Source organism: Corvus hawaiiensis, chromosome 5 (assembly GCF_020740725.1).
Source record: "Corvus hawaiiensis isolate bCorHaw1 chromosome 5, bCorHaw1.pri.cur, whole genome shotgun sequence".
NCBI lineage: Eukaryota > Metazoa > Chordata > Aves > Passeriformes > Corvidae > Corvus > Corvus hawaiiensis.
The window spans coordinates 74305731-74332818 of record NC_063217.1 but is presented as its reverse complement, the minus strand read 5'-3'; the positions used below and the strand labels follow the sequence as shown (position 1 = coordinate 74332818).

General features: G+C 49.9%; 1 protein-coding gene across 4 annotated transcripts in view; it reads left to right on the top strand.

Annotated features, from left to right (window-relative positions):
• SEPTIN11 (septin 11) overlaps positions 1–23490 on the top strand; it is a 46360-nt gene extending 22870 nt beyond the window's left edge. For 2 of the 4 annotated variants that reach the window (XM_048303488.1, XM_048303491.1), the window contains exons 2-10: positions 1606–1720; positions 3766–3961; positions 4973–5159; positions 6790–6951; positions 8598–8694; positions 9625–9793; positions 13022–13154; positions 13614–13801; positions 18319–21913. In XM_048303488.1, the coding sequence (XP_048159445.1) occupies positions 1606–1720; positions 3766–3961; positions 4973–5159; positions 6790–6951; positions 8598–8694; positions 9625–9793; positions 13022–13154; positions 13614–13801; positions 18319–18334 (1263 nt within the window). In that variant the 3' untranslated portion in view covers positions 18335–21913. Of the gene's footprint in view, positions 1–1605; positions 1721–3765; positions 3962–4972; positions 5160–6789; positions 6952–8597; positions 8695–9624; positions 9794–13021; positions 13155–13613; positions 13802–17731; positions 17929–18318; positions 21914–22286 lie in introns of those variants that run through there. The other 2 variants (XM_048303489.1, XM_048303490.1) reach the window with 2 other exon arrangements.
• Positions 23491–27088: the final 3598 nt, after the last annotated feature.

Below are 27088 nucleotides of genomic sequence, written 5' to 3'. Positions count from 1 at the left end.
AGTGGAGCTGCTCAGCAGTTGTGTAGAGAGTGGGGAGTCCTTCTCTGCTTCTGATTCTCACTTGAAGTACAAAAGAGTTGTCCATGTCTGCTCAAAAGCCCACTGATGCTGTGGAAAGAAATTGGTGCTTCCAGCACCTTTAAGTCAGGCTGAGACTGCCCACGACTGTAATTTATTGTGGCCTTGGTGGAGTGACTCCATTGGAAGTGTTTGGGTTTGGAGAAAGGTTAGTGTCTTCCAAGTTAAGGACAGCAAACTTCAGGAGAAAAATGTTGTGAAATAACAGCTGAGCTGCTCTAGGTCTACCAAGTTTGTGGGGGTTTTTTGTTTGCTTGTTTTACTGTGCTCGGGACCTTGGCATAACTGTGACTTGGGAAGAGGTGACTGGGCCAGCTTGTTTTTCCAAGCTTCTCTGTGGATTCCCATACAGCTGCTCTGGGGAAGTCCCGAATACCATCCGGGAGTTGTTCCAAACCTCCTTTCTGCAAGGTCTGTGCTGCCCCCTTGCCCTCCACAGAACAGCTTTGGGGTGTTGGATGTTGTCAGCTGAAGCCCCCGAGGAGGGGAGCGGGTCACGAGGGGTGACTGGCACCTCTGGGCGGCCTGGCCTGGCTGCTTCTCCTGCTGAGGACATGCAGAGGCAGCACCAGGGGCTTTGTAGGTCACACAGGAAATACTGGGAATGGTGCCCTGCTTCCTCACCTCGTGTCAGATGAGGTTATTTGTAAACCTAGGCGTGGCAGAGCAGCATGCTCGCTTTATTCCCTTCCTGTCAAAGCCTGGAAAAGCTGGAAGGAGTTTCAGCTGGCTCTAGAGGCACTGTTGCTGTCTGAGCTGTGTCCTGCTGTGGCCATGCCGAAGGGTTGCAGGAAAAGGGCAAGAGTGTTGGCATTTCCCTTGTAATCCTGGGAGGATAGAGAAAGTCTGAGAGCTGCTCCTTCTCTGTGGCACATGGAGCCAAGGAGAGCCCCACCTTGTCTCTCTGCTCACCTGCACAGGTGTCTCGTCAGGCAGAGCTTTTGGGGTTGCACGCAGGGCCATATCACAACCTCAGTCACTCCTCAGTGTGCTTCTTGAGAGAGCCAGACACACTGGGAAGTTTGGGGAATTTCCCATGCTGCTGGGGAAGTTCTGAAGTGGGAGGTTGGCTGGTTTCTGCTATGTAGCTGTGCAGTGGACACGGAGGAGGCAGCCTCAGCTGCTTCAGCAAATAAACAGGAACTGGTCAGCTCACAGCTCTGTGTTCCACTCTTTTCCAGGTGTCTGCCTAAATAATCTTAGGATAACCCTAGGGATATGGGATTCCGGGGCCTCAGAAACAGCGTTTGGGTGTTGCAAATTGGTAAAGAATCATGATCTATTGGTGACAGGCATGGAGAACCAGTGTGGTGGTGTTTGCCTGCCTTGGAGTTGGGGATGTTTTAGCTCCTCAGCCCCACAAGCAGAGATGGGTAGAAGGAAAAGGAGAGTGCATTTGGGATGAAAACCCAAGACACAGGTCCTGTGTCCCAAAGGCCTCTGTGTCCTTAACACAGTTCTGACAGGACTTCTTCCCTGACAGGGGTGTTGCAACCCTGTTAAATGCTTTCCTTCTGGGTCTTACAGAACGATGACCTCAGGAACCTGTCCCTGTCTGGCCACGTGGGCTTCGACAGCCTCCCGGACCAGCTGGTCAACAAGTCAACGTCGCAGGGCTTCTGCTTCAACATCCTCTGCGTGGGTAGGTCACCCTGCTGGGCCCTCAGGGGGCACAGCCCCACATTGACACCTTCTCCCTCTGCCCAGGGCCACTGCGGACCATACTGGCAGGGAAGTGACAGTTGTCTTCCCAGAGTTGCTCCACAGTGAAATCTGGTGTTCCTCTTCCCCCTTTCTCTACCCTGTCCCCCGAGTCAAAGCACGGAAATTTCTAGCTGTTAAAATCTATCCCTTTGATCATTCAATGGTTCTGCTTTCCCCAAAGGCTGCCCTTAAGGAAACCGAGTGAACTTGGGAACTAAATGTATTTTTAAAAGGATGTTAACTTAAATCTGCTTTTCGCTAGGTTGGGTGTGGAGGCTGCTTCTCACCACATTGCATTCCTTCCCTTCCAGGGTTTGCCTGTCTCCTTACATTCTTAGTTTCTCCACTTGGAAACGATGCCGTTTTTAGTCTCTAAATGATGTGGTGGAGAACAAAGCCTGTCACCTGTCCTATGCTGTATTTAATCTGCAAGTTGGTTTTATAGCCTGAGTTACTTTTCCCACATTGTTCAGAGGGTGAAATATGAGGAGGCAACATCTTCTCTTGGCTGTAGGGAGTTAGCTGCTGTCTTGGTACTCTGTGGATACTCCACAGTTGGAAATCCATTGCTCAGCCCCAGGGAGCTATGAGCCAAGCCAGCTTTGGCTTGTCAGTGAACCCAGAATCTGGTTCTGTAAATGGACAAAACTGCTGGGTTTTTCTCTTAGCTTGGCAGCGCCGGCAGCGAACATCATCTTTCCATTCATTGTTCATTTAAGCCTCCAAGAGGGAAGTATTGTCCCTTCTAATTAGTTACATTAATTAGCTGGAAAAACCCCACAACCTTCTGACTGTGATTTTTCTACAGCAAATTGAGAATTTCTGTGAGCTGCCTGAAAAGAAATCTGGCAAACGCGACTCCTCTCTGTAGCTTTGCGTGTGAAAGGAGGAGATAAGAGAACAGTTGCACTTCTGCACACTCAAGCTCCCAACCCTCACGTGACTCTCGTAGCAGCATGAAACCATTTCAATCCAGCAGGGAACAGCCACATTAGCAGGCAGCTCTTTGATCAAAATGGCATCAATTAATTGCCTTTCTCTCTTGCAGTAAATATGCCTTTCTTAGCATGACTTAATATGTCTTCATTAGCAATTTGATCCACCTCTTTTTCTCTTGTGAAGTGTGCCTGTCCACCGATTTTCACCCCATATAAAGTTTCACACAAACTGGTGCAATTGGCCAAGGAAGAGAAATCTCACGTGTGAAAAGAATTATTATTTAAAATTGTTATTTGTCAGAGGACGCGATTAACTTCGGTGTTGTAATGTGAGTCTTGTCACTTGCATGTGAAATGCTGCAGAGCCTATATGGCACAGAACGCAGCAGTTCACATCAGGAGCTCCCTAAATTTCACAGCTTCAGCCATGGGCAGTCTGTGCCATCAGTTTAGGACTTGGCTTTCCACGTGAGTTGCCTCAGCCCACCCCTGCTCACAGCATGGGTAGCAATAGCTGTTTGAGAGTATAATGGCTAAACAAACACTTTTGACTGAAAAACGGGATTTAGGCTAATGCTTTCATCCATGTTACTAATTGCACTGGGGATTAGTGAAACCGTAATAGTTTAAAGAGTTGGTATTTAAGCAGTGTGCTTGCTTGTTTTTTTTAAGGATTTATGTATTTCTCTGTCTCAGATTTTTATTGTCTTAAGTTGCACTACGGGTTTTGGATGATCTTCTTGAAACAACAAAACTGCCTTAAAAAGGCTGAAACAAAATAAAATCAGGGAATCAGACATGGAGTTAAGAGAATTTACAACTTGCTTCCATAAAGAAAGTTCCTGGGTCAGTCCTGGGGCACTGGTAAAGATGGGGACTGTCTCCAAAGACATCTGTTCCCACAGGGATTGTCTTGCTTAGCAGTGTGCATGTAGCCTAATTCCACTGCTACCCAAGTGGAATAACTCCTTAACCTGGTGAAGGTGCCAGAGAAAGAGGTAAGGGAGAGCAGTGGCACCATCCTGATGCTTCTCTGTCTGCTCAGGTGAAACTGGCATCGGCAAGTCGACGCTGATGGACACTCTGTTCAACACCAAGTTCGAGAGTGAGCCCGCGACGCACAACGAGCCCGGCGTGAGGTTGAAAGCCAGGAGTTATGAGCTCCAGGAGAGCAACGTCCGCCTGAAGCTGACCATTGTGGACACAGTGGGGTTTGGTGATCAGATCAACAAGGATGACAGGTAAACCCAGCTCTGCCTGGAGAGGAATCCTGGTGCTGATGCCCTCCGAGGTCACCAGGGCCTCACTTGGCACAGCAGGTCCCTCGCTGTTCTGGGGGTGTTTCCCAGTTCCCCAAGCGATGCTGCTCCAGCCTAACCCTGTGGGGGGAAGGGCAGGCCCAGGGCAGGAGGGCTTTGGGAGAGCTTTCATTCTCCTGCTGTGTCCTGGCACATATGGCTGTGGTGGGTGGGATTTGCTCTGTGCTCCAGTTTGGGGCTTCCGAGTCCTCCTTTGCTCCACTTTTTTTATGGTTTTGTCTAGTATTTCTTCCAATGTGACACCTTACTGCTTTCTTTGCACATGTCTCTGAGGTTTTCGGGGTCTCATGGTCAGAGACAGAATCTCCATAAGCCAGGAAACCAGAGCCGCAGTCGTTTTACAGACCCACCTAGTGATATCCATGAAGCTGCCCTTGATGGAACATGAAACAGTTTTCTTTCCAGAAGCACAAGCAGTTAATCAGATCAGGGCATGTTACACTGCACAAGCATGTTTTTCTCCAGCAAAATGGTCCCACCAAAGCCCACAAAGGGTGTACTCGTCTTCTGAGCTTTGCTCACAGGCTTCCATTCCTGAGAAGTCCTTCTTATGTTGTGACTTTCCCTTCCCTCTTTTAAGATGATGAGATTTTGGACAAGCTAGGGGCTAGGTCATGATTTCATGTTAGATGATTTTCAGGGAGATTAGCAGAGCAGCAGCTCAGACTTTAGTTGGAGAGACTGCCAAATATGTTGTTTTTCAGGGTAGCAGTCTTGTGTTGTTTCCATGCACCTAAAATCCAGGGCTGTCATGTCTGTTATGCTTTGCCTGTGCACCAAGTGTAAACACATCCTTGTGAAGGAGGGACTCTAGGTTGGTGGGACAGGTCCTGTACCATACAGAGCACCCCTGAAGCTTCCTGAGTGTCCATCAGTATCCCGTGTGGTCCCAGCAGCCAACTGCCCGGTTTTCTCTGTGCCTTCTCTGTCCAGCTACAAGCCCATAGTAGAATACATCGACGCACAGTTCGAGGCCTACCTGCAGGAAGAGCTGAAGATCAAGCGATCCCTGTTCAACTACCACGACACGCGGATCCACGCCTGCCTGTACTTCATCGCTCCCACTGGACACTCGCTCAAGTCCCTGGACTTGGTCACCATGAAGAAGCTCGACAGTAAGGTACTTGCTGCCTGTGTCACCCTGTAGTGCTTTCATTGTCTTGCCATCTGCTCAGGAAAATAATGTCTGGGTTTAGTAGTGGAGAATTGCAGGCAAAAAGTGTGAGCAGTGTACCTCGGGGAGCTGCTGCAATGGGTCATTATTCTGCTACACATGTGCAGAGATTTATTGAGAGTTTGGACTCCTGCTCTTTCCCAGTTCTACCTCGGGTAGGGAACTTGGCCACGTGCTCCCCAGCTAATCTTTAAAGTCAATAAAGACAGTTCAGGTTGTCTTTCTGATCAGTGAGAAACAAATGGAAGTGCTGTGTCTGCTTGCTCTGACCACATCCAGCTAGACAAAAACAGTGATTTGATCTGCTGTGGCAAATGTAGTGGTGTTCTAGCTGTAATGTCATAAACAAGAATCTGAATAAATATGTTACTTGGCATCTGCTTTTCCAGGTACCCTCGTGGGCTTGGTTTAAACCATGGTTTAAAGGAGATTTCACCTCTTCTAGGAAAAATAACTGAGGTACAAATGTAGAGCCTGAGTAGCTAAACTGAGCCTTCTCTGTGCTCCTTTCCATCATGATTAAGCAATTTAAATCAGTCCACTGTGCACGTTTGGCTCATTGGATCCTGATTCTGCAGGACATCAGTGATGACAGTGGCTCTTTGTTTCCTAGAGAGACCAATCGATTGGGGTTTGTGTGGTGATGGAGAAAGGTTTCTTGCCCTCTTAACTGAAAATAAGGTTATGGAGATTTATCTCGAGTGAGCTAATTGACATTCCTGTTCTATCTTCTGGCCAAGGGGGATTTAATAACTCCAAACAGAATTAAGTGATGTAATAGAAGAGGATTTTCAAGTACTGTAGTAGAAATCCCTCCATATAGGTCAATATCACTGTTATCCTCAGTACGATTTCTGTCTGCTGTTGCAGGGAAAAGCAGATCCTGCAAGATCAAAAGCAGAAACTGTCCCTCTGGAGGGAGGAGAAAGGAAAAGAAGGCAGGATCTTTATCCTTGCCAACAGCCTGTCTAGGAAGACAGTCAGTAATTCATCTTTTGTCTCAGAGCTGTGCAGGGAGGAGTGAACCTTGGTCCTGCAGTGCAGCGGTGTCTGGGGGCACACAGGTGGGGGAAGCGTGCCTGTGCTACTGCCAGCCCCTGTCCTGTGTGTCCCGGGGCTGAGTAAGGACCATCTGCTTCCACCTCCCATGGGGTGACAGCAGCTCTGCTGCCCCTCCAGTGTCCCTGGTGACACCACCCGAGCCAGGGCCCGTGACAGGCTGGTGTCTGATCCAGCCTGCTGCAGCGCATGGGGATGTGCAGAGATGGTCATTTCCTTTCTTATTTTTTGGAGCAGCTCGTAATAATATATGACAGCATTTCCTGTCCAGCCAATTTGGATGAGGAGGGGAATATGACAGGACAGGAAGTAGCATGTTGCCAAATTGCATTTGACTTCTTTCTAAGGCCATCATCACTGCTGCCTGGAAATCCTGTCGGAGGTGGTGCTGCTGGCAGCAGCAGCCCCGGGGAAGTTCATCTGCTGGGAGTGCTGGCTGGTGGCACTTTAGGGCTGTCGCTGCATGTCCTGCTCTGTCCTCTCCTGGTGACACAACCTGTGCTGTCCTGTCTTGCAGGTGAACATCATCCCCATCATTGCCAAGGCTGACACCATTGCGAAAAACGAGTTGCACAAGTTCAAGAGTAAAATCATGAGCGAGCTGGTCAGCAACGGCGTCCAGATCTACCAGTTCCCGACTGACGAGGAGACGGTGGCCGAGATCAATGCCACCATGAGTGTATGTTGTCTGAGGGGATTGCTGCCCTTGCTTTTCCTGGGCGTGTCCCTGATGGCCGTGCCGTGTCCTACTTGGCTTTAAAACTGCAATCTGAGCACAGACATCAGCCTGGCCAGAAGGTTTTGGGGGCTAGAGATACCTGCTCTGATAGGTTTCATTGTGTGACAAACACTTCTCCCCTGCTGCAGTTTTCATATCCTTCCCCTGTTATAGTATTCCCATGTCGGGAAAGGAAGAGGGTGGGAGGCAGGGCCCCGATGCGGTCAGGGCAGAGCGCTGAGGTTTGGCTTTCCTGTCCCAAACGACCACTTGTTGGTTAGTGGGGGTGATTCACTGCCGCCTTTGTTTCGGTTTCCGGTGGGAGCGGGGCACTGGCACTGATGTTCCAGCTCTCTGCAGGGCCCGTGGCCATCAGCAGCTCTGGCTTTCACCTCCTCTGCTTCCTCTAGCAGCAGGGTGGGATTTGAGGGCACTCAGGGCTAGACTAGACTAAACGTTCTAGTGGGGGTTACCAAGGGAAGCAGCTGTTTGCCATGGGCCTGACTCAGGGTGCAAAGGGAAGAACGTGAGCTCAGGATTGCTGGCAGTGATGTGTTGACTGGCCCCAAGAGGGTGTGCCAGTCCTAAAGCAAGTGCACTCAGATTAAGCTATTTCCTTGCTGCTTGAAGGCTGTTGTGAGTTTTCCTGCTCAACAGCTTGTAGATGGGCAATTAGCTCACCCAGCTGGATGTTAGACCCTCTCCAAAGCTCCCTATTGCCTCTCTTCCCTGTCTGTGTTGTTCTGAGCACACAGAGAAGCTGGCAGACAGAAGGCATGTGGCTCTACCAGGGTGCATTGTGTTCAGTGTTCTGCCTTTCTCAGGTTCAGTCTGGCTGCCGGGAAGCCCCTTTGCCAGATAATCCCATCTCCTCTGCCCTGACATCTTCCCCTCCCACCCAGCCTGTGACCACAGCTTGGCTGACACAGCTCCTGCTCCCAGAGTTTGCACCCAGCCCCTTTGGATGCTCTTAAGGCAGGGAGAGTTCCACGGGGCTGGGCTGGCAGCTGAGGCAAGCTCCCTCCTGGCAGCAGCCACACTTCTGGGAGTAGATCCCAGATTGTTGCCACCACAACCACAGAGAGACCTGGACGGGGCAGAGCTCCATGACTCAGATGACTCAGATGTGTCAGCCCAGGGCTGGGTCAGCTCCGCTCTTCCCCTTGCTCACAGCTTTGCCCTTCTTAAGAGGAAGCATTAGCAGTTCTTTGTAGCAGCAAAATCCCCCTGAATTTTTAGCCTACCTTCCTAGAGAGGATGTACTTCATTTTCTTTTTTTTTGTTTCACGGTTCTTTTTTCTCAGTGTTCACATTCAGTTCCAGTTTGCAAGACTTGCTCTGTGCTTAAGACAGTAGCGCTTTGTAATTAAATGGAAAATATGTACATATCCTGTATTTTTAGGACTTCAGAATTTTGTGCTCTGAGTCTGATTGGGTTTCTCATCCAGATTGTCCTGTTGCTCTTCCCAAAGCACCAGACAAATTGCAAAGGCATTTAAACAACTTAAATCTAGCAGAGCTGCCACAGTAAACAGCTTTCTTGGGAAACAATCCCTGGCAAGACAGCAAAGGAAATCCCCGACCTCATTGTCCCTTTCCTTTTGTAGGTTCACCTTCCTTTTGCCGTGGTTGGCAGCACTGAAGAAGTGAAGATTGGCAATAAGATGGCAAAAGCCAGGCAGTACCCCTGGGGTGTCGTGCAGGGTACGTTACCAAAGGCACAAACAAGGCCTTCTCATCCTGTCCCGTTCTGATCCAAGATACTTTGTTCTCTAGATGGCCCTTACCAAAATCTGGCTTGAGAAAGCACAGCTTAGATCTGAACATGGACATCTGGACACAGAGCCAAAAGCTCCTTCCTGCAGGAGGGCAGAGTTTGGCCCGGGCACTGTTTGCAGCCCAGGCTTTACTGAAGCTGGCAAAAATACGGAGCTGATCCTTGCTTTCCAGCCAGCACTGAGAAGTACAGGATTGAGATGGTGATGGTCTCCTGGTGGCTTCAGTTGTGTATCCCGTTGGAGAATGGCCCAGGAAGCTGCAGGGGAGCACTCACAGTGCAATTCTGCAAAATTCCTGGCTTCTCAAATAATACCAGCTGACCCTGAAGCAGCTTCAGAGACTTCAGCTGTAAACATCAGAGGATAATACTGGGAAAAACAGTTAGGAAAGAAGTTGGTGTGTTTGGGAAGTCTTGGACTCGACCTATATCCTGCTGGGTTCTTGCTGTTCCCAGAAAACTTGGACCAGATAGTTTGAAATTTAGTTTAGACTTTGCCTGTGTGAGCCCCTGTGAGTGTGAGGATTTCGGGTGGGTTTGAGTGGGAAGTGAAATCCTGTGTGCAAATGGATCATCACCTTGCTTGGGCAAAAATGGGTGGCGAGACGGGAGCTCTGTGACAGATGGGCAACACAGATCTTGCAAATCCAGTGCAGGTCTTGAACTCAAGCCCATGCTGGTGTGGGATGGCTTCAGCCCCAGTTCAGCAAGGCATTTTGGTGCAGGTTGACTTGGAGTTCTGCTTGTGTGCCTGAAGAACTCTGAGGCTTGCTACACTGGGGCCCAGATCCAGGGAAAGGGGGGGCCCAGCTCCTGGGTTTAGTGTTCTCTCTGTGGATATTCTGTTGTTTTTGCAGTTGAAAACGAAAACCACTGTGACTTTGTGAAGCTGCGGGAGATGCTGATCCGAGTGAACATGGAGGACTTGAGAGAGCAGACGCACACCCGGCACTACGAGCTGTACAGGCGCTGCAAGCTGGAAGAGATGGGATTCAAGGACACGGATCCGGACAGCAAGCCTTTCAGGTCGGGACGTGCAACTCGGGCACCGCTGTGCTTTGCCACCAGCTTGCTCTGCTGCTGCTCGGGGCTGCTGGCAATTCCTGGGCAGGAAAAGTGCAGCCGTGTCCGTGTGAGAGGAAGGTGGCCCATGCACTGAGTTTCCAAAGGGGGCATCCTGGGGTAGATGTTCTTTTGACCCTCCTAGAGTTCTTCACGGCTGGTCCAAGGTGAGCTGTGAAGAGGGTGCCACGGTCTAATGCCTGAGGTTTGGCTGATTACTGAACACGTAGTTCATTCTCTCAGACAGCTTTATTGGTCTGAAGCCCAAGCCGTCAGCCAGGGACAACAGCTGTGTGGGAATTTGGGAAGGAGTGTTTGTTTTCTCCTTTCATTTCCTGTTTCCCATTCCTCCCCAACCTTTCCCCAGTAATTGTACCCCCTCCCTTACAGCAGCCCATGCTCCTCTCTACCCCTGGGGAAGGCAGTCAGAATTTCAGTGCACCAGTGGGGCTTTGCCCCTGAAACACATGTGCGTGTCAGGGGTTGGCTTTGGTTTGGGGTCTTATTTCTGACTTGCTGAGTTGATGCAGCTGCACTTCTTCTGCAGCACAGAAACTCTGCTGGAATCAGTCAAGCCCAGTTCTGTTACTAAGCCCAAGTGTGAAGCTTTATTGGATTTCCTTTCTGGAGAGCAGTGGCTTAAGATGGGCTCAGCCCTTCCTTTGGAGGAATCTGAGGAATTTCCATTGCTTCCTGTACACGAGGCCTCTTTTGACCAAGCTATAAGTAGAAAGGAAATGAAAATGTACAGAATTTCTCCATCTGGTACGTGCTAGTTCAGAGCAGTTCACTCTGGGTGCCTTTTCCCTCCAATAAACAAACAAAACCTATGATCCCAAGCTGTTTGGCCAAGGCTGATGTATATCTGAAATGAGGGAGACATTCTCTCTGAGCTCAGGGATCAAAAGGGTGGTTTTCACTGCATCCTGCCCCTGGGAGCCACAGGAGCAGCTGCTCCTCAGCCAGCTTGCTTCAGCCAGGAGGAGGGAGCCTTTGGCACAGCTCAGGGGGAGCAGGGCAGGAGGTCCCAGCAAACCGTTGGTGCTCTGTAGGGGCTTGTGTGAGGTGTGGAAAAGGGGGTCTGGTGATGTCTGAGACCCCCACCTTGCTTGGCCAGGCTGCAGGAGGTCAGGAGGGAGCACCAGGACCCCAACAGGCATCAGCTCCATGAAATGGGGTCCTCTGCACAGAGACCCTTCTGCTGTCCTGTGTCTGTTGTGGACTGGATTCTCTGCTGCTCTGGTTAAGCTTTTCAAAATAGTCGGTTTTCAAATAATATTATTTGCCAGGGCATCCTTCAGTGTGTGGGGGCGTGTTGGGAAATCAAGTTACTCTTGTAATTTAGGTTCATATGTTTGTGTACTTAAAAGCCAGTTCCCTTGTCATCTTTGCCTGTGAGAAGCTGCAGGGATCCCAGTTGGTTTGGACTGTTATTCCTTAGGGCTGTAATTGTTTTTTTCACATGCAGCCTGGGAGTTGCCGGGCCAGTTTCTCTGAGAACTTGGCTCCTCTGGAAGTCAGAGTCACTGCGGCAGAGAATTAAGCTTTGAACCTTGGACAATTCAACAGGAAGCCCCTACCCCTCTTACTCCTGCTGCCAGGCTTTTCCTGCTTGCCCATCACCCGGCATTGTGTTTTTGGAACTGAGCTTTGGAAGAAGTGGTTTGCAATCCAGGATCTGATCCGTGAGACTCTGCTGCTCCCTAGGACAGCGTGTCACTAACTGCAGATTCACTGTGCTCACTGAGCAGCAGAGGCTCACCTGCCCTCGTGCTTTGCCAGATGCTTCAGAAGGGCTTAGGAATTTGTTTCATTGTGCACAGTCAGAGGATTAAATCCAGGGCTGAATTTCAGGGAGATTTTGTTTTGAGTCTCCTGAAGTCTGCTGTGAGAGCTCTGGTTCTGCATTTAGCTGAGAATCCGAAGATGGCTCTTGGCCTTCTCTCCCACGAAAGGGTTTTTGTCATTTTTAGAATCGGTATTTCTGCTTCCATGTGTAGGAAGCTGGTGTGGTCATGTGGAATGGTGTGATTTCTCCAGGGCGGCCAGTGCTGTGCCAGAACGGCTCTGGGCATCCTGTCTGGAGAGTATTTTAGGAAGTAACCAAAGTGCCCATTAATTAGCAGACTTGGGATAATCTGACAAGTTGTGTTCCCCAGGTCAATATTGCATCCCCTAAAAAAATCCCCAACCAACAAAAAAGCCACCAAAACCCCCAATACTGCCAGGAAAAGCAAAAGCTTGACTTTATTGGGATTAGGATGTCCCACTGGCCCAATGGTTAATGTGTTCCTTAGGCACATGGATGCAACGTGTCTGTGTGACTTCAGTGGAGTTTTCATTTAAAAAATGCGTTTTCAGAATAGCCTCTTGGGGGAAATAGTTATCATTCCCACACTATCATTATGGCTAGGCTATCCAAATCCATTTAAGGAATAAAACAAAAGAGGAATGTGACGTCCAGAGTTCCTAAGAGGCTTTAAAAATCTCAGAGGTACGTGGACAACATATTTTATGTCTCAAATCTTTGCTGCCTATCTCAGTGCTGGGGAAATAAAGGAATGCCAAGGAGTAGTGGGGGAGTGAAGGAATCCAGTAATGTGGTTATTTGGAGGAGAAAGGCTGCTGATCGCTTGGAAAGGCCAAAGGAGAAAGGGAGGATTCTCAGGGTGGCTTTATCTAAACCGAGCACCTGATGTGAATCTATTAGCAATGAGTAGTGAAAATGAATTTTGCTCTGTGTCAGTGTCATGCTTGATGAACTACACAGAGGCAGATTTCACCCTGGGTCTGCTGCACAAATCTTGCACTTGGAATGAAGAGACTCGGGACAAACAGAGGGAGAAGGGAGGAGGTGTGACTCTGAGGGATCACAAGCCCTGTGGGCATCGGGGATTGCTGCAGGCACTTAGGTAGTGGCTGCTTCTTTTCGAGGACAGTTATCCTGCCTGCCGAGTGATGTACGGGATCCTGAGCAGGGAGCTCGGCTTTTCCTTTTCCATTCGCCTCCCACTGCTGCCACCTAGCAAGCTGGGACGGGTTTCACAGAGGTAATCATGCCTCTGGTGTAGTCCGGGGGCCTCTGACCGTGTTTTCTGGCAAGACAACCTAAGTGCTAAGGTCTCCAAAGGCTGGAAGCTCGTGACTGTGCTTGGAACACTGCTCTGACTGGGTTTTGTGTGTTTTTAACAGTCTCCAAGAGACTTATGAAGCCAAGAGGAATGAATTCCTGGGCGAACTCCAGAAGAAGGAGGACGAAATGAGGCAGATGTTTGTCATGCGAGTGAAGGAGAAGGAAGCAGAGTTAAAGGAAGCAGAGAAGGATGTGAGTATATTGGAACTCTGTGAGGGTTTGGGGCACGGCTGTTACAGGAAATGTCCTGTTAGGGCAGGAAGCTGTTCCTCAGGCCTCCTGGAGGAGCATGGGCTGCTGCAGAGGTGCAGAGCAGAGTACAGCCCTCAGTGCCCACATTTCCGTGCTTTGCACGAGCATGGTAAGAGTCCACTAGGTACAAACACTGAGGGACGGAATGTGGGGCTGTGGAAGTGTCCAGAGACCTGTTGGATTCCGAGAGCGACAGAAATTGCCACTCTCTGTGTGCCAGCGAGTGTTAACTGCAGGGCTTTTCTCACCGGGTCAGGCAGGCTGGGGACAGGCTGATGGCGTGCAGTCACCACAGAAAGGCCTCAGGGCCAGCAGGAACACTTGGGGCATCATTACCAGTAAATTGGGGTGAAGCATTCTTCTTTTCCCATCCAATTCTCACTGTCCCTGTCCTGGCAGCTTCATGAAAAGTTCGACCATCTAAAGAGGACTCACCAAGAAGAGAAGAAAAAGGTGGAAGACAAAAAGAAGGAACTTGAGGAAGAGCTGAACAACTTTCAAAAGAAGAAGGCAGCAGCTCAGCTATTACAGTCACAGGCTCAGCAGGCAGGTTCTCAACAAACCAAGAAAGACAAGGACAAGAAAAAGTAAGCGGATGTCACCCACATCCTTTGTAGGGTTTGTTACAAGTTTTGGGAGGTGGTTTTTTTCTGTCTTGCTGCATGTCTGTATTTGCTTTTCCCCATTACCAGACTGGAAACAGGCCTTTTCTCAGCCTGATCAAATAAAATATTTTTTTTCTAAAGGGTGGGCCAGGGACATGATCTTAATTTTTCTCTGGAAGAGTACCTTCAAGTTTTATGTTCAAGTCTGACTGGTGTGGGAGAGCAATTGGATGGTGGAGGTTTGATTTGTGATCTGTCCAGCATCTTCTGGAACTATGGGATGTTCTGGATTCAGATTTATCTGCCTGAGCCAGAATTATTAAGGGAGTTGCTACCCGTCCTTTCTTTCACTGGTAGTCTCCAGCTCCCATTCCTTAAGGTTACAGTTGTAAGTAGAAGTAAGTTAGAAACCAAAACCACCATGTTCTTTTTACATGGGGAATGTTAGTGCCAAAAGTGATTACTTGGATGCTTGCTTTAAAGACAAGAAGCTTTGGTTTTGTATTTTTTTAGGAAAACAAACGACTATGGTACCATAATTGCAGTTAAATGGCATTTGTGGTTGTGTCAAGCTGACATAATAAGCTAAGAAACCCTTACCTTTTAGTCAAGATCATGGCACTGTTTTTTACTATCTGTCTTGGTTTGAAAGACAGGTGCTTGCTAAGGAAGGTAGGAATGGAAAATGGAATGGAAAATGTAACCCCCTTCCCTCCAAATTATTATAATTTTGAAATTAAGGGGCTTTTAGGCAATTATATGAGAAATAGGAATAACAGTTCTTTATTAGTATATATGTATATATAAAACAAAGCAATAATACAGAAACACTGGCTTAACCTGACAGAGTCAGGATACGACCTGACAGCCTGGCAGGCAGGGTGGTGGCTGCAGTCCTCTTGTCATCATCACTACTATCAGTTCCTAGGTCGGTATCAGCATCTGGATTATTCTTTTTCTTAGAGGGCTTCACTCTTTGTCTTTCTGACAGGCATTTGTTCCTTTTGTTGGGTTCATCCTGACTGTCAGGTTTTTCCCCTTTATCCTGGCTTCACGGAAGCTGCATTTAGGCATCTCTCCTTCCCCCACAGTCTGATTTAAAAGATGTCTGTAAAATCCACTGAGTTCCCTCTGTTTGGTCACATCCAGGTACGCCTTGAGAGCTGATTCTCTTCTTTCTCTCTCCTCCTCCTGACCTCTTTCTTGCAGCTTCCTCTTATACACTGAAGTCACAAAAGCCTCTTTGTGCGCAAACTCCCCTCCTTCCATTTCATGCTCTTTCTGAATTTTTCTTTCCATTTGTCTTTCTTGTTGCTTCTTTCTAATCTCGGCTGCTGTGAGGATCTTGTGGATGTATCTGGGCTTTTTGTCATCGTTTCCAGCTAACGTTTTGGCACTGCTTGCTTTCTTCTGCTGCATTTCATCGTAAATACTGTCATAGTCATACACCGTAGCATCTTCTTCTAAAGCCTTCTGAATCTCCAATTTAGTTTGTTTCATTGCTTGCTTTTCCAATGCTTCTCTCTGAAGACTTTCCCTGACAGCTGGCTCTTCATCTGACTCATCTGCAAACACTGAGAACTTCTTTGAAACCAGATTTTTCTGTGGCAGCTTTTTGGGTATAATAAGCCCATATTGCTTGCCCAGCACCGCCATGTCTTGTCCTCTGGGAATCCAGTAGGTAATGCTGCTTGTGCTGTTCCAAACCCCAGATTGTATCCAGGTGGGAATGCTTGGTTCTTCCCCCTGGGTGGAGCATCTCACAATGGGATGATGTAATTCTATGAGTTGTGCAGTGGATCCTTTACGGCCCATTAAACAGAGATAGCCCCCGGAGGGAGTTATTGGGGATGAGTCATGGTAGGAGATAACGAGCACTGCCCCACCTGCTTTAACAGCTGGTGAAGATGATAATAGAATACATACTTTTGGTTACATCTTATATTGTAACCTAGGACACTGTTTTGTATTCATATCCTAGGAGTGTAATCCTTTACCCTCCACTGGCTTTTTCCTAGTAAGAGGGTGCTCATGCAAGTCCTTTGTGGGTCACCTGTGCTAAGGGTGCTCAGTTGGTACCTGCCGCTGGGAAAGCTGTCGAGCTGGGGATGCAGCAAATCTCAGTGGAAAACACTTGGTTAACCCACACACAAAAATGACGGTTCCACGCTGCTTTCACTGCCTGAGAGAGAAGGGGGGTGTTCCTTAGAATAACCCGAGTGATTAATGGCCAGCTGTCTCCCCTGGAAGAGCCAAGTGCCAGTAGGGATGTGGCTCAGACACGTGTGTCTCCCGTGCTAGCCCGGGAGCTCCAGCCTGGGCTGAGCTGTGTGGCAGCAGCTGTACTGCAGATGTCCTGGGGTTTTACAGCTTTTACCCTCGCTGCGTGGCCCCTGTCTCTGCCGCTGGTTCGGTGCCCGACACTGGTCGCTTCTGCCCGGGGAAGGTGGGGAGGGCCTCGGGCTGGTTCCTCGGCTGATGTAAATTGATTTAGCTCCTATGGAGCCATGCTGCTCGATGCTGGCTGAGGATGTGGCCATGGGGCCCCCCCTGGAATCTGTGGAGTGCCGTGTGCTGCATGCTGTGCTCGGGGAGAAATCCTTCCAGACCCGGCCTGTGCGCTGAGCACTGGAGCCAGCAAGTGCCCAGGCATGCTGAAACGCCCTTCTGCCGATAGGCTGGAACACTTGTCTTCTCTCACTGAGAACTCAGACATGGTGATGTACTCCCTAAAAGGAATAGCAAGTTTGGAGACCCTTTTCCTTATCTTAGAGTTGGTAGCCTAATATTTTTAAGAACTGTGCAGTCAGATTTTTTCATCTCTTAGCTGTAGGAGCAGTGCCGTACAGAATGGTCTGAAGAGTTTTGTCCCTTTGGGTAGTCACTGTGAGCTCCTACTTGGTTCCAGCATCGAGGGTGAGACAGGGGCGCTTGCAGTGACCGTGACAAACGCAGGCTCTGCTTTGCTGCTGCATTCACAGAAATCCAGCCTCGAGGAACGTGCCAGTGTTTTAGTGTGTCCTTTGTGTCACTCCACGCCAGGTGTTGTACCTGCTACAGTTGTTCTTTAGTGTCAGAGTTACTAACAGAGGCTTTCAAGGGAAACGCTCATGCTCCTGCCTTGTAGCACACCTCAGTTTTCTAAAGGCTCTAAGTTTCTCCTTGCACTCTAATGTGAAGCTGCAGTTTTGTGTAGTTAAGGCTTCCCACCTCTCTCTCTGCTGCCATGGCCTGTGGTGCTTCTTGTGCAGTTGCCAGAGGAAATCCTTGCCATGCCAACCCTTGCAGCCTCCCCACAAAGTCATTCATGGGAATGCTTTTTTTCCTCGAGGTGGGATCAGATTTCTCCAATTTGGACAACAGAGGCTTTCCACTGTGCTGTGCATGCCGGAGGGAAGGCTCAGGGTGAAATCTGCTGCTGGCCTGACTCCCATGAGGGAGAGCTTGGCCCTCCTGATTACCAGACTATTCCTCCAGGAATTCTCTAGCTTACACTCTTTTTTATCTAAAATGTTTGTGGCTCTGGCCTGGTGGCAGCAGCGTTTGGGGACGGCACGCCTTTGTACCTGTGTACCTCAGGCACTGAAGGGGTGGCTGCAGAGCAGGCTCACACACTCGCCTGAGCGTGGGGCTGAGCACACTGACCGAGCCCCTGCTGTAGTTTTGGGATGGCACTGTGCTTCCAACCTGACCAGTCTGGAGAGAGCTGCTGGCAACAGACCCAGTGGGAGCGGCAAGCAGCCTTCTGGTGCTTGCCTGCTGCTGGGTAGATGGCCACATGCCTCAACATGTGCCATTGTGTTGCTGCTCATCCGCAGCCCCCCAGGAGCTGGGACCATCTGTTTGGGTTCTGTCTTGGTTTATTTAAAGCTTCTTCTGAAAGCCAAGTGTAAAACTTCTTTTTTTTTTCAGTTTCCTTTCCATGTAAGTTTCCAGTCCAACGTGCCTGGTCTGGCCATCGGGGGCCATGCTCGGTCCCAAAGCAGTCCCTGAGCTGCAACACCTGTGTCAGGGCCTGGCCCAACACCCTGTAGAAAGAGGGGTTTGTTGATGCCTGAAGGATCTGACCTGGTTCTGAAAGCTGAAGTGCTTGGAGACATCCTGGTGTCCAGGTGTGAGATACCTGAGTTACCTTCTGCAAAGATGCCCATGGGAAGTAACCCAAGCTGGACACGTGCACCCATGTCCCAGCTGGGAACAAATGAACCCTAAAGCCACCGAGTGCTGCAGTGACAGGCTGTAAGCTGGGCCAGCTTACGTGGTTGGTTGGTCAGTAGTTCTGTTCCCCCAGTTTTTTCTTTTTACTTTTGCTTGTCATAGGCTGGAGTAGAGCCCAGCCTTGAGGTTGAATTTCTTTGTAATTCCATAAGCCATCTGCATGCCCACCCACCAGAGCGGGTTGCTGGTGTCGGCTCTCCTGGCTTTCTTTATTTTTTTTGCATTTTGAGTTCAATTAGTGCTAACTTTTTTGTTTTTTGTTCTTTTTTTTTAACTTGCAGTGCAAGCTTCACATAAAGCCTGTCGAGCCAAGGATGTTCCTGCATTCACCTGCTTTTGCAGTAATGTGTCTCTGCCATCTGTTTTCTTTTTATATTTTTTTTTCCATTTTTTAACATGAATAACTATTAACTCATCTAATAACATAGTGGGAACAAGAAGGAAGAGGGATTGGATACAGGACTGTATGTGATTGGAAGGTCAGGGGTGGGTGGAGGGATGAGATAATGATGATACCATGTATTTTTCTCACCAAAACCATCAGCAGTAAATTATTTTTGGCCCCCAGTTTGAACTGAGAGTCAGAGCTAGATGTCAGCAGCTCAGGTATTGACTGGCTCGGGCATCCTCAGTGCTGCTGGCTGGAGGAGCCCTGTGCTGAGGGAGCCCCTGGATTCACCAGCCCCAGGGAATGAGTGTGGCAGGAGTGTCCCAGCCAGCCCAGTCCAGGGCATGGCTAAAGGTGGAGTTCAGCCTGCCCCGCATTCCTTCAGGAGCCGGTGTGCTGCAGCAGCCCCAGTCCTGCTGCGGGGGAGAGGGAGGGGGGTGTGTGTGTAGATAACCACGTGTAACTGACCTTGCATGCCGTGACATTTGCATGATAATTTGTGTTAGTTCCTGTCTTGTGCTGTCTGCCCTGACCGTGGCTGGGTGTGCTGGCCTGTGCTGGCCTGGTTTTCCAGCCTCCCTTCCAGCTCAGCGGAGCAGCTGCAGCTGAACGCTGCGGCTGCCTCGGGAAAGGACCATTCCCAGCACCGCTCTCCCTCCACTACTTGCCTCAAACCTTTGGAACCTCCCTTAAAATCCTTCCTGGTTTCCAACAGGCGGGACCTTAGCAAGGCTTAGCAGCCCTTATGGAATCAAATGTCTGAGCAGGGGGGAGATAGAGCCTTCAGCGTCCTCTTGGATCTTCCAGGAGCATTCCTGCACAAACTTAAATACAGACTTGCAAGGTTGTGGAGTCCAGAATTCCAGGTCAAGGGAGAAAAGGTGCTTGGATGCACAGTCACTGCGCTGCCCCCCAGCCCTCCTGCAGCAGGAATAATGTCCCGTTCAGGTGTCCCTAGAGGAGACAAGGAGATGTAGGATAAGCCAGGCCCGCTGGCTGGCCAGTGCACAGTGGAAGTGGGTCTGTTTAACGTGTGTTTTCCATGCCATGGCTTTCGGACAGTCTTTCTCTTCCTTCCCAAGAAGTGGCGAGCCGTGCTTACCCTATAACTCCTGGATTTCTTCCTCTGCCAATGCACAGCCAGCAGTTCCTCTGCTCCTAGATTGGCAGTCTCCTGTTGCCTTCTTTGAAGCCCTCTTAGACAAAACTCTTCCTACCTGAGTCTCCCACTACAGCTGTTTGCTTGCTTCTGGATGAAATTCCTCTGGGGAGAAAAGAAAAGGCAGAATTATCCTTTTTTTAATCACTTTTTCCTCAAGTGTTGGATTGGGAAGTGCTTGGGGGTTAGCTTATGGGTTGTCTTGCTTTTTAACCCTCACTGCTTAAACATGGCATTAGGAAGAGGATATCTAAATACCATGTCTTGGACAGACAGCAAAAATGGTTAAATAAGCTGGAAATAAAATAGTTGACCTTTCTATCCTTTTTTTGGTGTTTTTTTTAAATTTTTGGTTGGTTGGTTGGGGTTTTTTTGTGTGGTTTTTTTTGGTGTGGGTTTTTTTCTTTAATTTTATTTATTTTTTTTTTTTTTTAATTTTTTTTCCCCCTCCTGGACTTGTCAACTATGCACTTTTTGTCAGGTTAAATAGGTTTGCTGCAGGGTTGTTTGGAAAAATGAAATTCTGGTTCTTGTGGCTTCTGGCAAAGCCAGCTTTAAAACCTTGAGTTATGAAGAAAGAAGTTTGAGTTGTTTGCATGAGTTTTTTACAGTCACATCACATGTCCATCACCAAGTGCTCGTGGCAATATGCTTTGCTTCAGCTGTCTCTGTGCATGTCCTCTTTTTAATTACCAGTGTTTTGTGCCAAGTAGAAAACTTAATTTTAACACTTATTTCTCCTGCTTCATTTAACAGCCCTTCAAGGGATGTTTAGCAGGGGAAAGAAACTGAGTTGAGCTTTTCCTTTTTGACAGAAAGCTGTGGCCAAGTGCTTTAGTGTCTTTTTGGTTGAGTTTTTCTCCAGCAGAAAACAAGCTGTGTTGGAGAAACTGGGAATAAACCACAAACATGAAGATGTCCAAGGTACTGTTTTGGTTTTTTGCCAAAGGAGATGGTAATAACTTTTTTTCCCATCTTGAACCCCTGGGCCATGTTTAGCTTGTTCCTGCTGCACTTGTTGCTTTTCTTTCCCCATGCCTTTTTTCACAGTAGCCTCTGATGTGCATGGAGTGAATGATACGCTCAGGTCTGGCTGGATGTGCTTTCACCTTGCATGTAAGTACAGCAGTAAGAGACTGACCCTTCCTGCCTCGCTCCTGGCGGGACACCAGCTGTGCTTTTCTGGGACATTCTCCAAGTCCGCTTACTTGTGAATGGGGTGGTTAAAACTCCTCTAAAACTGCATGTTCCTGACAACAAGGTGGATTCCAGTCCTTAGGCTAATACAAAGGAGCAGGAAAGCACACTGAAACGTGCCTTTTCTGGGATGGTGGTGTTCCCAGGGCATGAAGCCAACCCCCAGAATGGAAAAGCAAAGACAGTCCAGGTCTCTGCGAGGGGCTGGGGCTGCTCTGTAGAGGGGAGCACATGTGGGTCTGGCAGGCAGTGGGAAAGGAGGAGATGGGTAAGGGTTTGCTTCCCCAGAACCTTCCGGGGGTCACACAGTTCCTTTCTGGGAGGGCAGTGAGTAGGAAGGTGCCCTTGGAGCTCGTGGTCGTGAAATGCATCATCTTGAAATGCATCTCCTGCGGTACCCCAGGAGTGGGGAAAGCAGGCACTGGCACCCACCCTGGGCTCCTCTCCAGCTGGAGAGCTGCCACTCCTGTCACCCCCTCCGTGTGCTTCTGACAGCTTGAAATCCCATCAGGGAGATTCGTGTCTCCCTGGAAGTACGTCCATGTTAAGCAGGGCCGATGTTTCTGCAGGCAGCTCTCCTTCTGCTTCTCCCAAGCCGTCCGAGTGCGGATGGAAATGTCTTTGTGTGTGTGCCCACATCGGGTCTGTCCATTTGACTCCAGTCCCCTTCTGTGTCCCTTCTCCAAGGGCCCGGGTTGCCTGTGCAGGGTGTGATAGCCGTGGCGCTCTCGCCAGCGTGTGCCAGCACGGAGCTCTACAAATATGAAGGGTTTTCTTAATTGCCAGAAAACAAAGCTGTGAACAGCGGTAGAAATCTTGTATTTGTATACATTTTTAATATCCTGATTGCCTTAAACCATAGATGTAGGACTTATTACCTTGCTATTGGAAAATAACCCATGTTTGTAACTAAACAATTGTGTAACCTACGTACAGTGTTAATGCAAATGATATGTATGCATCTGTTAGATATTGTCACTTTATTTGATGTTAAAATATTTCAGTTTTTGAATTACAGATGGAATAATAACCTTATAGCATAAGCTTAGTTATTTCTTGTATATGCTTCAGGTTACAGATCCAAATAGTGCCAACACTTGAAGTGGGGAGAGGAAATATATTTTTACCCAAAGCTTTGGTCTTTGCGTGGCCTTTTTGACGTTTGCTGTTACTGTTCTGTGGCGGGGTGACAGGAGGGTCACCTGTCAGCCTCTGCCTTCCCAGCAGGTTGTTCTGTGCCTTGGAGGTGCCTCTGTAGGTTTGTGCTGCTGTTTGTCAGTTGTTTCTTGTGGTGGTCATGAGCTTGTTCCCCACCTCAGCCAGTGTCCTGGGGAGCTCAGGCCTCTCCGATGGAGTTGGTGTGTGTGACACCTCCCCAGTGCATTCCTTCCGTCATGACTTACTTGAAAATGTTGTTCCTCTTTTGTTCTCCCCCTGCCCTCCCTTCTTCATTTCAATTCTGAACCTCTGTTTCTTTTCTCTTCTGTTTTTCTCTTTTTCTGTAGCTTCTTCTTTATGTAACCGTCACCTTGCCAAAGCCCCACACCCCCTCTCCCAGTGGACCGTAGGGCACTGGAAGAGCTGCGGATCCGGGCACCCCTGCCAGGAGAAGAGCCATCTCATTCCTCCATCACGTCTGCCCTCCTCTCCTTCCCCTTTGTTCCCACCCGTGCGTCTGAGGGTGTGCTGTGCTGTGTGTCTGTGCGGGATCTGCCCGCTCCCGCCGCGGCTCTGACGGCGTCCAGGCTTCCAGCACTGCCAGAGGGAGCGGCTGCCGGAGGGAGCTCGGCCACAATGTGACATCTGGGTCAGTTGGATTTTCTTGCCTCTGTTCCGGTTTGGCCCAATTTAGAAATATATCCTCTGAGAGAAGGCAGGTCACCACCGCCCCTCCCCCACCAGTGTCAACCAAGGCATCATATTTTTGTGGTTCTCATGTACCAGGCCAACGAATCTACACAGTCCAAAATACACGGTTTACCCTGACCTCTACCTGGCTGGAGGCAGGGCCCCTCTATGCCTGGTTATCCCAAGATAACCCAAGAGTCACCCCAAGACAGCCTCCCTCCCCATTTCTTTTGCCATAACGTGCACACGCTGCTGGTGACACACAGAACGACAGACGGGGGGTGTGCGTAGCTGGAGGATTTAATTTCTGCCTCAAGCCTGGCTGCTTTGGATACCACAGCTTCATCTCAAGGGCGTCCCGTGCTCCTCTGGCATGGCTGGAAATCTCTCCGTAGACCTGGTGATGTTCTCAGTGTGTCGCTGTGTGAAGGGAGATGTCGCATCCTGTGGCACTGATGGAGCCTGTCCTGGACCTTAAGGCCTTACCTTGTGGCTGATGTGCCTCGCTATGAGCAAAGCAGGATTCTGGTTCTGTACAGCTGAGCTGCACTGGCTCGTACTTAGATCGAGGGCTTCGTTTTGTTTTCATGAAGCCTAATTAGTGATTATTTTTTTAACAGTCCTGAATGTGGGCGAGTTCTTAAAATTTCTGCCTGGTTTACTTTGGAAATGAACTCAGGCTAAGAGCTTGAGAAGTGCCAAAGGATTGCTTGAAGGTAAAAACAAAACCTCTAAATGTCTGTAGTGACCTCCAGCTGGTTTGGGATGGATGGAAAGAGGCAGCCTGAGCCTCTTGGGATCTTGTTTCGTGTAGAGTGATGTACATTTATTTTTAACCAAATACTAGTGATTTATTCTTTGCATCTGTGAACCTTAATCAAGGAATTCCCTTCCTTTAACCTGCTGTGGAAAAGGTACCATGAGATGGTCTAGGTTTGGCTGCTGGCAAGCCGTGTGTGATGTGCCAGCTGCTGAGGTGCTCTGCTGAAATCTGCTGGGTTTTTTTCAGAAGCACAATATTTTGCAGCACTCTTCAGTGACAAGGGTCAGCTCCCTCCAGTGAGGTGGAAGGAAAACTGCTTGTCCTGGAAACCTTTGCGACCAAAGAAGTGACTTTATAGATAACACTCAGGAAGGTTATTGAGTGTTGGCCTCACATGTGCTGTACCCGTTTGCCTGGTATGTAGCTGGACTTGCTCACTGTTGCCCAGCCTGAAGGGCTTTGAATATTTGCACAAGTGTAGCTTAGGACAGCATTTGCAGTGATACCAAAACCAGAGCCTGCCCTGCTCTTGAGGCTGCAGGAGCCTCATGTGGTACTCAGTGCCTCCCACCAGATGGCCAGGTCTAAAACCTGTTCAATTCAGCCTTCTGAGCACAAAGCAGGGTTGAGGCCATTGCCAGATTAAACCTTGGCCGTGTCTTCTTGCTCTGCACAATTCTGTGGGTGTTTGTCTTAACTAGGAACCACCACTTGCAGGATGTGCCCCAGGGCCACCCACCCCTACCAAAAAGCCATGGCTTGAGCTGCACATTTGCAGAAAAAATAGTGATTAACCATGCAGCCTGAAAATAGTGATTGACCTTGCAGCTGAGGGCTGCTGGGGCTCAGGGCACGCTGGTGTTCGAGCCACCCCTGTGCCTCATGCAGGCGAGTGTCCCCCTGGCCTGGGGTTCTCTGCACACGAGGGTGGTCACTGTTGACTGAGAACATGCCTTGCCCATTAAATGCCCAGTTTAGTCTATCTTTTCTTCCAGTGGTGGCACCTGTACCAGTCTGCAGTGTCAGTGACCACTGCTGGGGGCCCGAGGGCCTTGCTGTGGGCTGTGCAGCCGTGGTAGCCTGCAGCTTGCCCAGGTACCCTGCTGACTACTTGCCCAGCAGCCACCCCAGCCGCTGGATGGTTCCTTCTGTGAGACCCTGTTTCAGGGAGGGAATCCTCTCCTTATGCTTCTCTCAGTCCTTACACTTTTTTGCTGTTGTTACTTCTAAACTCGAAATGGAAATTTTTAAAAAGCTTAATATAAAGAGAAACAGATGGGCACAAGCCAAATGCCGACACTCACGCGGACTGCCTTTATTTTGCAGCTCTGTAGAGTTTTGCTGTGCTGGTGCCTTGAGTCCTGCTTGCAGCTCTGGACTTCGTGTCTCCAGAAGGACATAGCGGAGTTAGAGAAGGGCACTAATGGTAAATGGGATGGAGCAGCAGCCTGCCAGGTGAGGTGGCTCCGTTTGGAGAGGGGAGGGCCGAGGTGAGGGAGGAGCCAGCCGTGCTGTGAGCAGGAAGGTGGCAGCACATGTCCTCTAGAGGTCCCCTGCAGCCCAAATTTATTTGTGACTGTTAGAAAGCTCGATGGCGGTGCGTGCCGAACTGCCAGTCCCCAAATAAATCATCGCAGCTAGACTCAGCGGGCACTTAGCTCGAAGGGAATGGGCTCAAAACATGGAGTAGCTTTCTTTACTGAGCAGGTACTAAGCTTCCGGAGTTTGTTGGCCCAGGTTGTTGAGGTAGAAAGTGTCAGCAGAAGGTTTTGGGGTTGGTATAGGTTTTTTTTAAAGGTAAATTCAGGGAGAACAGCTCCATACGGAAAACAGTCACAATCCGTTGGTGGTGGATACGGGGCGGAGAGAAGGGAGCAGAAGGCACGGACACTGCCAGCGGTGTCTGTGGAACGAGGGCGGAGCTGCCAGAGGCCGGTGGGGGCTTTCCCACACCCTAGGGCTGGGAGAAGGGATGACGACGTGACCTTCAGCTGCTTCCTGCATGGCTGCAGCTGTTGGGGAAGAGGTGTCAGCGTGGGGAAGGGGCGGCTCAGAGAGGTTATTTGTCACCAGGTGTCCCCAGCAGAGCTGGGAAAGCCACTTCATCCACTCCCAGTTGAAAAGTCATGCTTTGGGCTTAACCCTTGTGTGGCTGCTGCAGAGGGTCTGTGCTCTCACGTCTGGAGAGCCAACCCGTCAGGGGCTCATGGGAACCGGGTGCTGCAGGGAGCAGCACAGTGTGTGAGGGTGAGCTGGGATTACAGCTAAAGGCTTGCAAACAAGCGGCAGTGCTCTGCTGGGATGTGGCTGCTGTGCCCTGGGGAGCTCCCTGGGCTTGGGGCACTGAGCAAAAGCACAATTGAGTTTGTGAATGCAGTGGTTTTATCCCAATGCTCCTGAGGGAGATGCAGGGCTCCTGGCCTTCACTGCTCTGGGCCCCATGGGAGCACAGACCCTGTGTTGGCATCTTGGGCAGGTCTGTGATGTGAAGCACTGGGGTGCTGTGAAGTTTGTGGGAAGGTCACATGGATGTGAGGAGTCAAGGGCATCAGGGAATTTTTTCCTGTGGGAAACAAGAAGCCCTGGCAGCGCTCCGGTACGGCCCTGTGTTCCAACAGTGGGAGCAGCATAGAAAACAGCCTGCTGCTGAAGGTGATGGGGGCCACGCAGGGTGGGGCAGGAGGGGACAACTGCTGCACTCGCTTCCAGGGAGGAGCAAAAACAAGGGGATGCTGCCGGGTGCCGCAGCCAGAGAGGTGCCCACAAGTGTCCAGGGCCTGTGCCAGGACAGACAGACAGCAGGACACTGCAGAGGTGTCTCACCTGGACCAGGGACGAGCTTTGTGTCTGAGTCTTGTTGAGGTGGAGTTGCCTGGCACAAGGGAATTGAGGTGGGTTTGTGCACAGCACCAAGGAAATAAAATGTGTCTGTCTCCTTCTGCAGCCCACCGGGGCTGGGGCATGCCTGTGTTTGGGACTGGGGAACAGGAAAGCTGCCTTGCAGCGAGGGAGACTGAGTCCTGCCTCTACAGGTGTTCGCTTCCCTGGGCTTGCCGAGTCGGCACTGTGGCTTGGCTGGCTCCAGGCAGCACAAGGGCAATTTTGGGAGAGCCACAGTGATGCTGTTAATTGGGTTCATTTTTGGAAGGCAGAGCTCTCCACCAAAGGCTGGCACGAGCCAGGGCTGTGCCCAGTGTGCAGCGGTGCAGGACCTAGTCCTGTCCTTTCGCTTTGGGGAGCGGGAAATGGCGACAAGGACAGTGTTACCTTCCCAGAGCGATGCACAGCCATGGCTGCAGCACACCTGGGACAGCAAACTGCCCCAGCAGCACCTAAATCTCTCCTGAGGCGCAGCTCCCCTCCCTGCTGTGCCAGCCAGGCCGCTGCCAGCTGGCACAGGCTCCCTGTTGCCATGCCCGTGCCAGCTCCTCTCCTTGTGTGTGTGTGTGATGGGAACAGGCTGTGATCCTCGCAAATGCCTGTGTGCTGGTGCTGCGAGCAGGGAAGGGGAAATGTGCCCTCAAACCTCGGGGGGAAGGAGCATGGGGAGGGGGAGAAGCCAGTGTGATTTTAACTTGAAAATATGTGTAACGTGCCATGGGCTGGAAGCAGTGAGCCCCAGAACCGGGGATATCCTGCAGCGGCAGGGTGCTTTGCTGGAGGTGTGCTAGTGACACCCTGAGCCTGCTCAGCAGC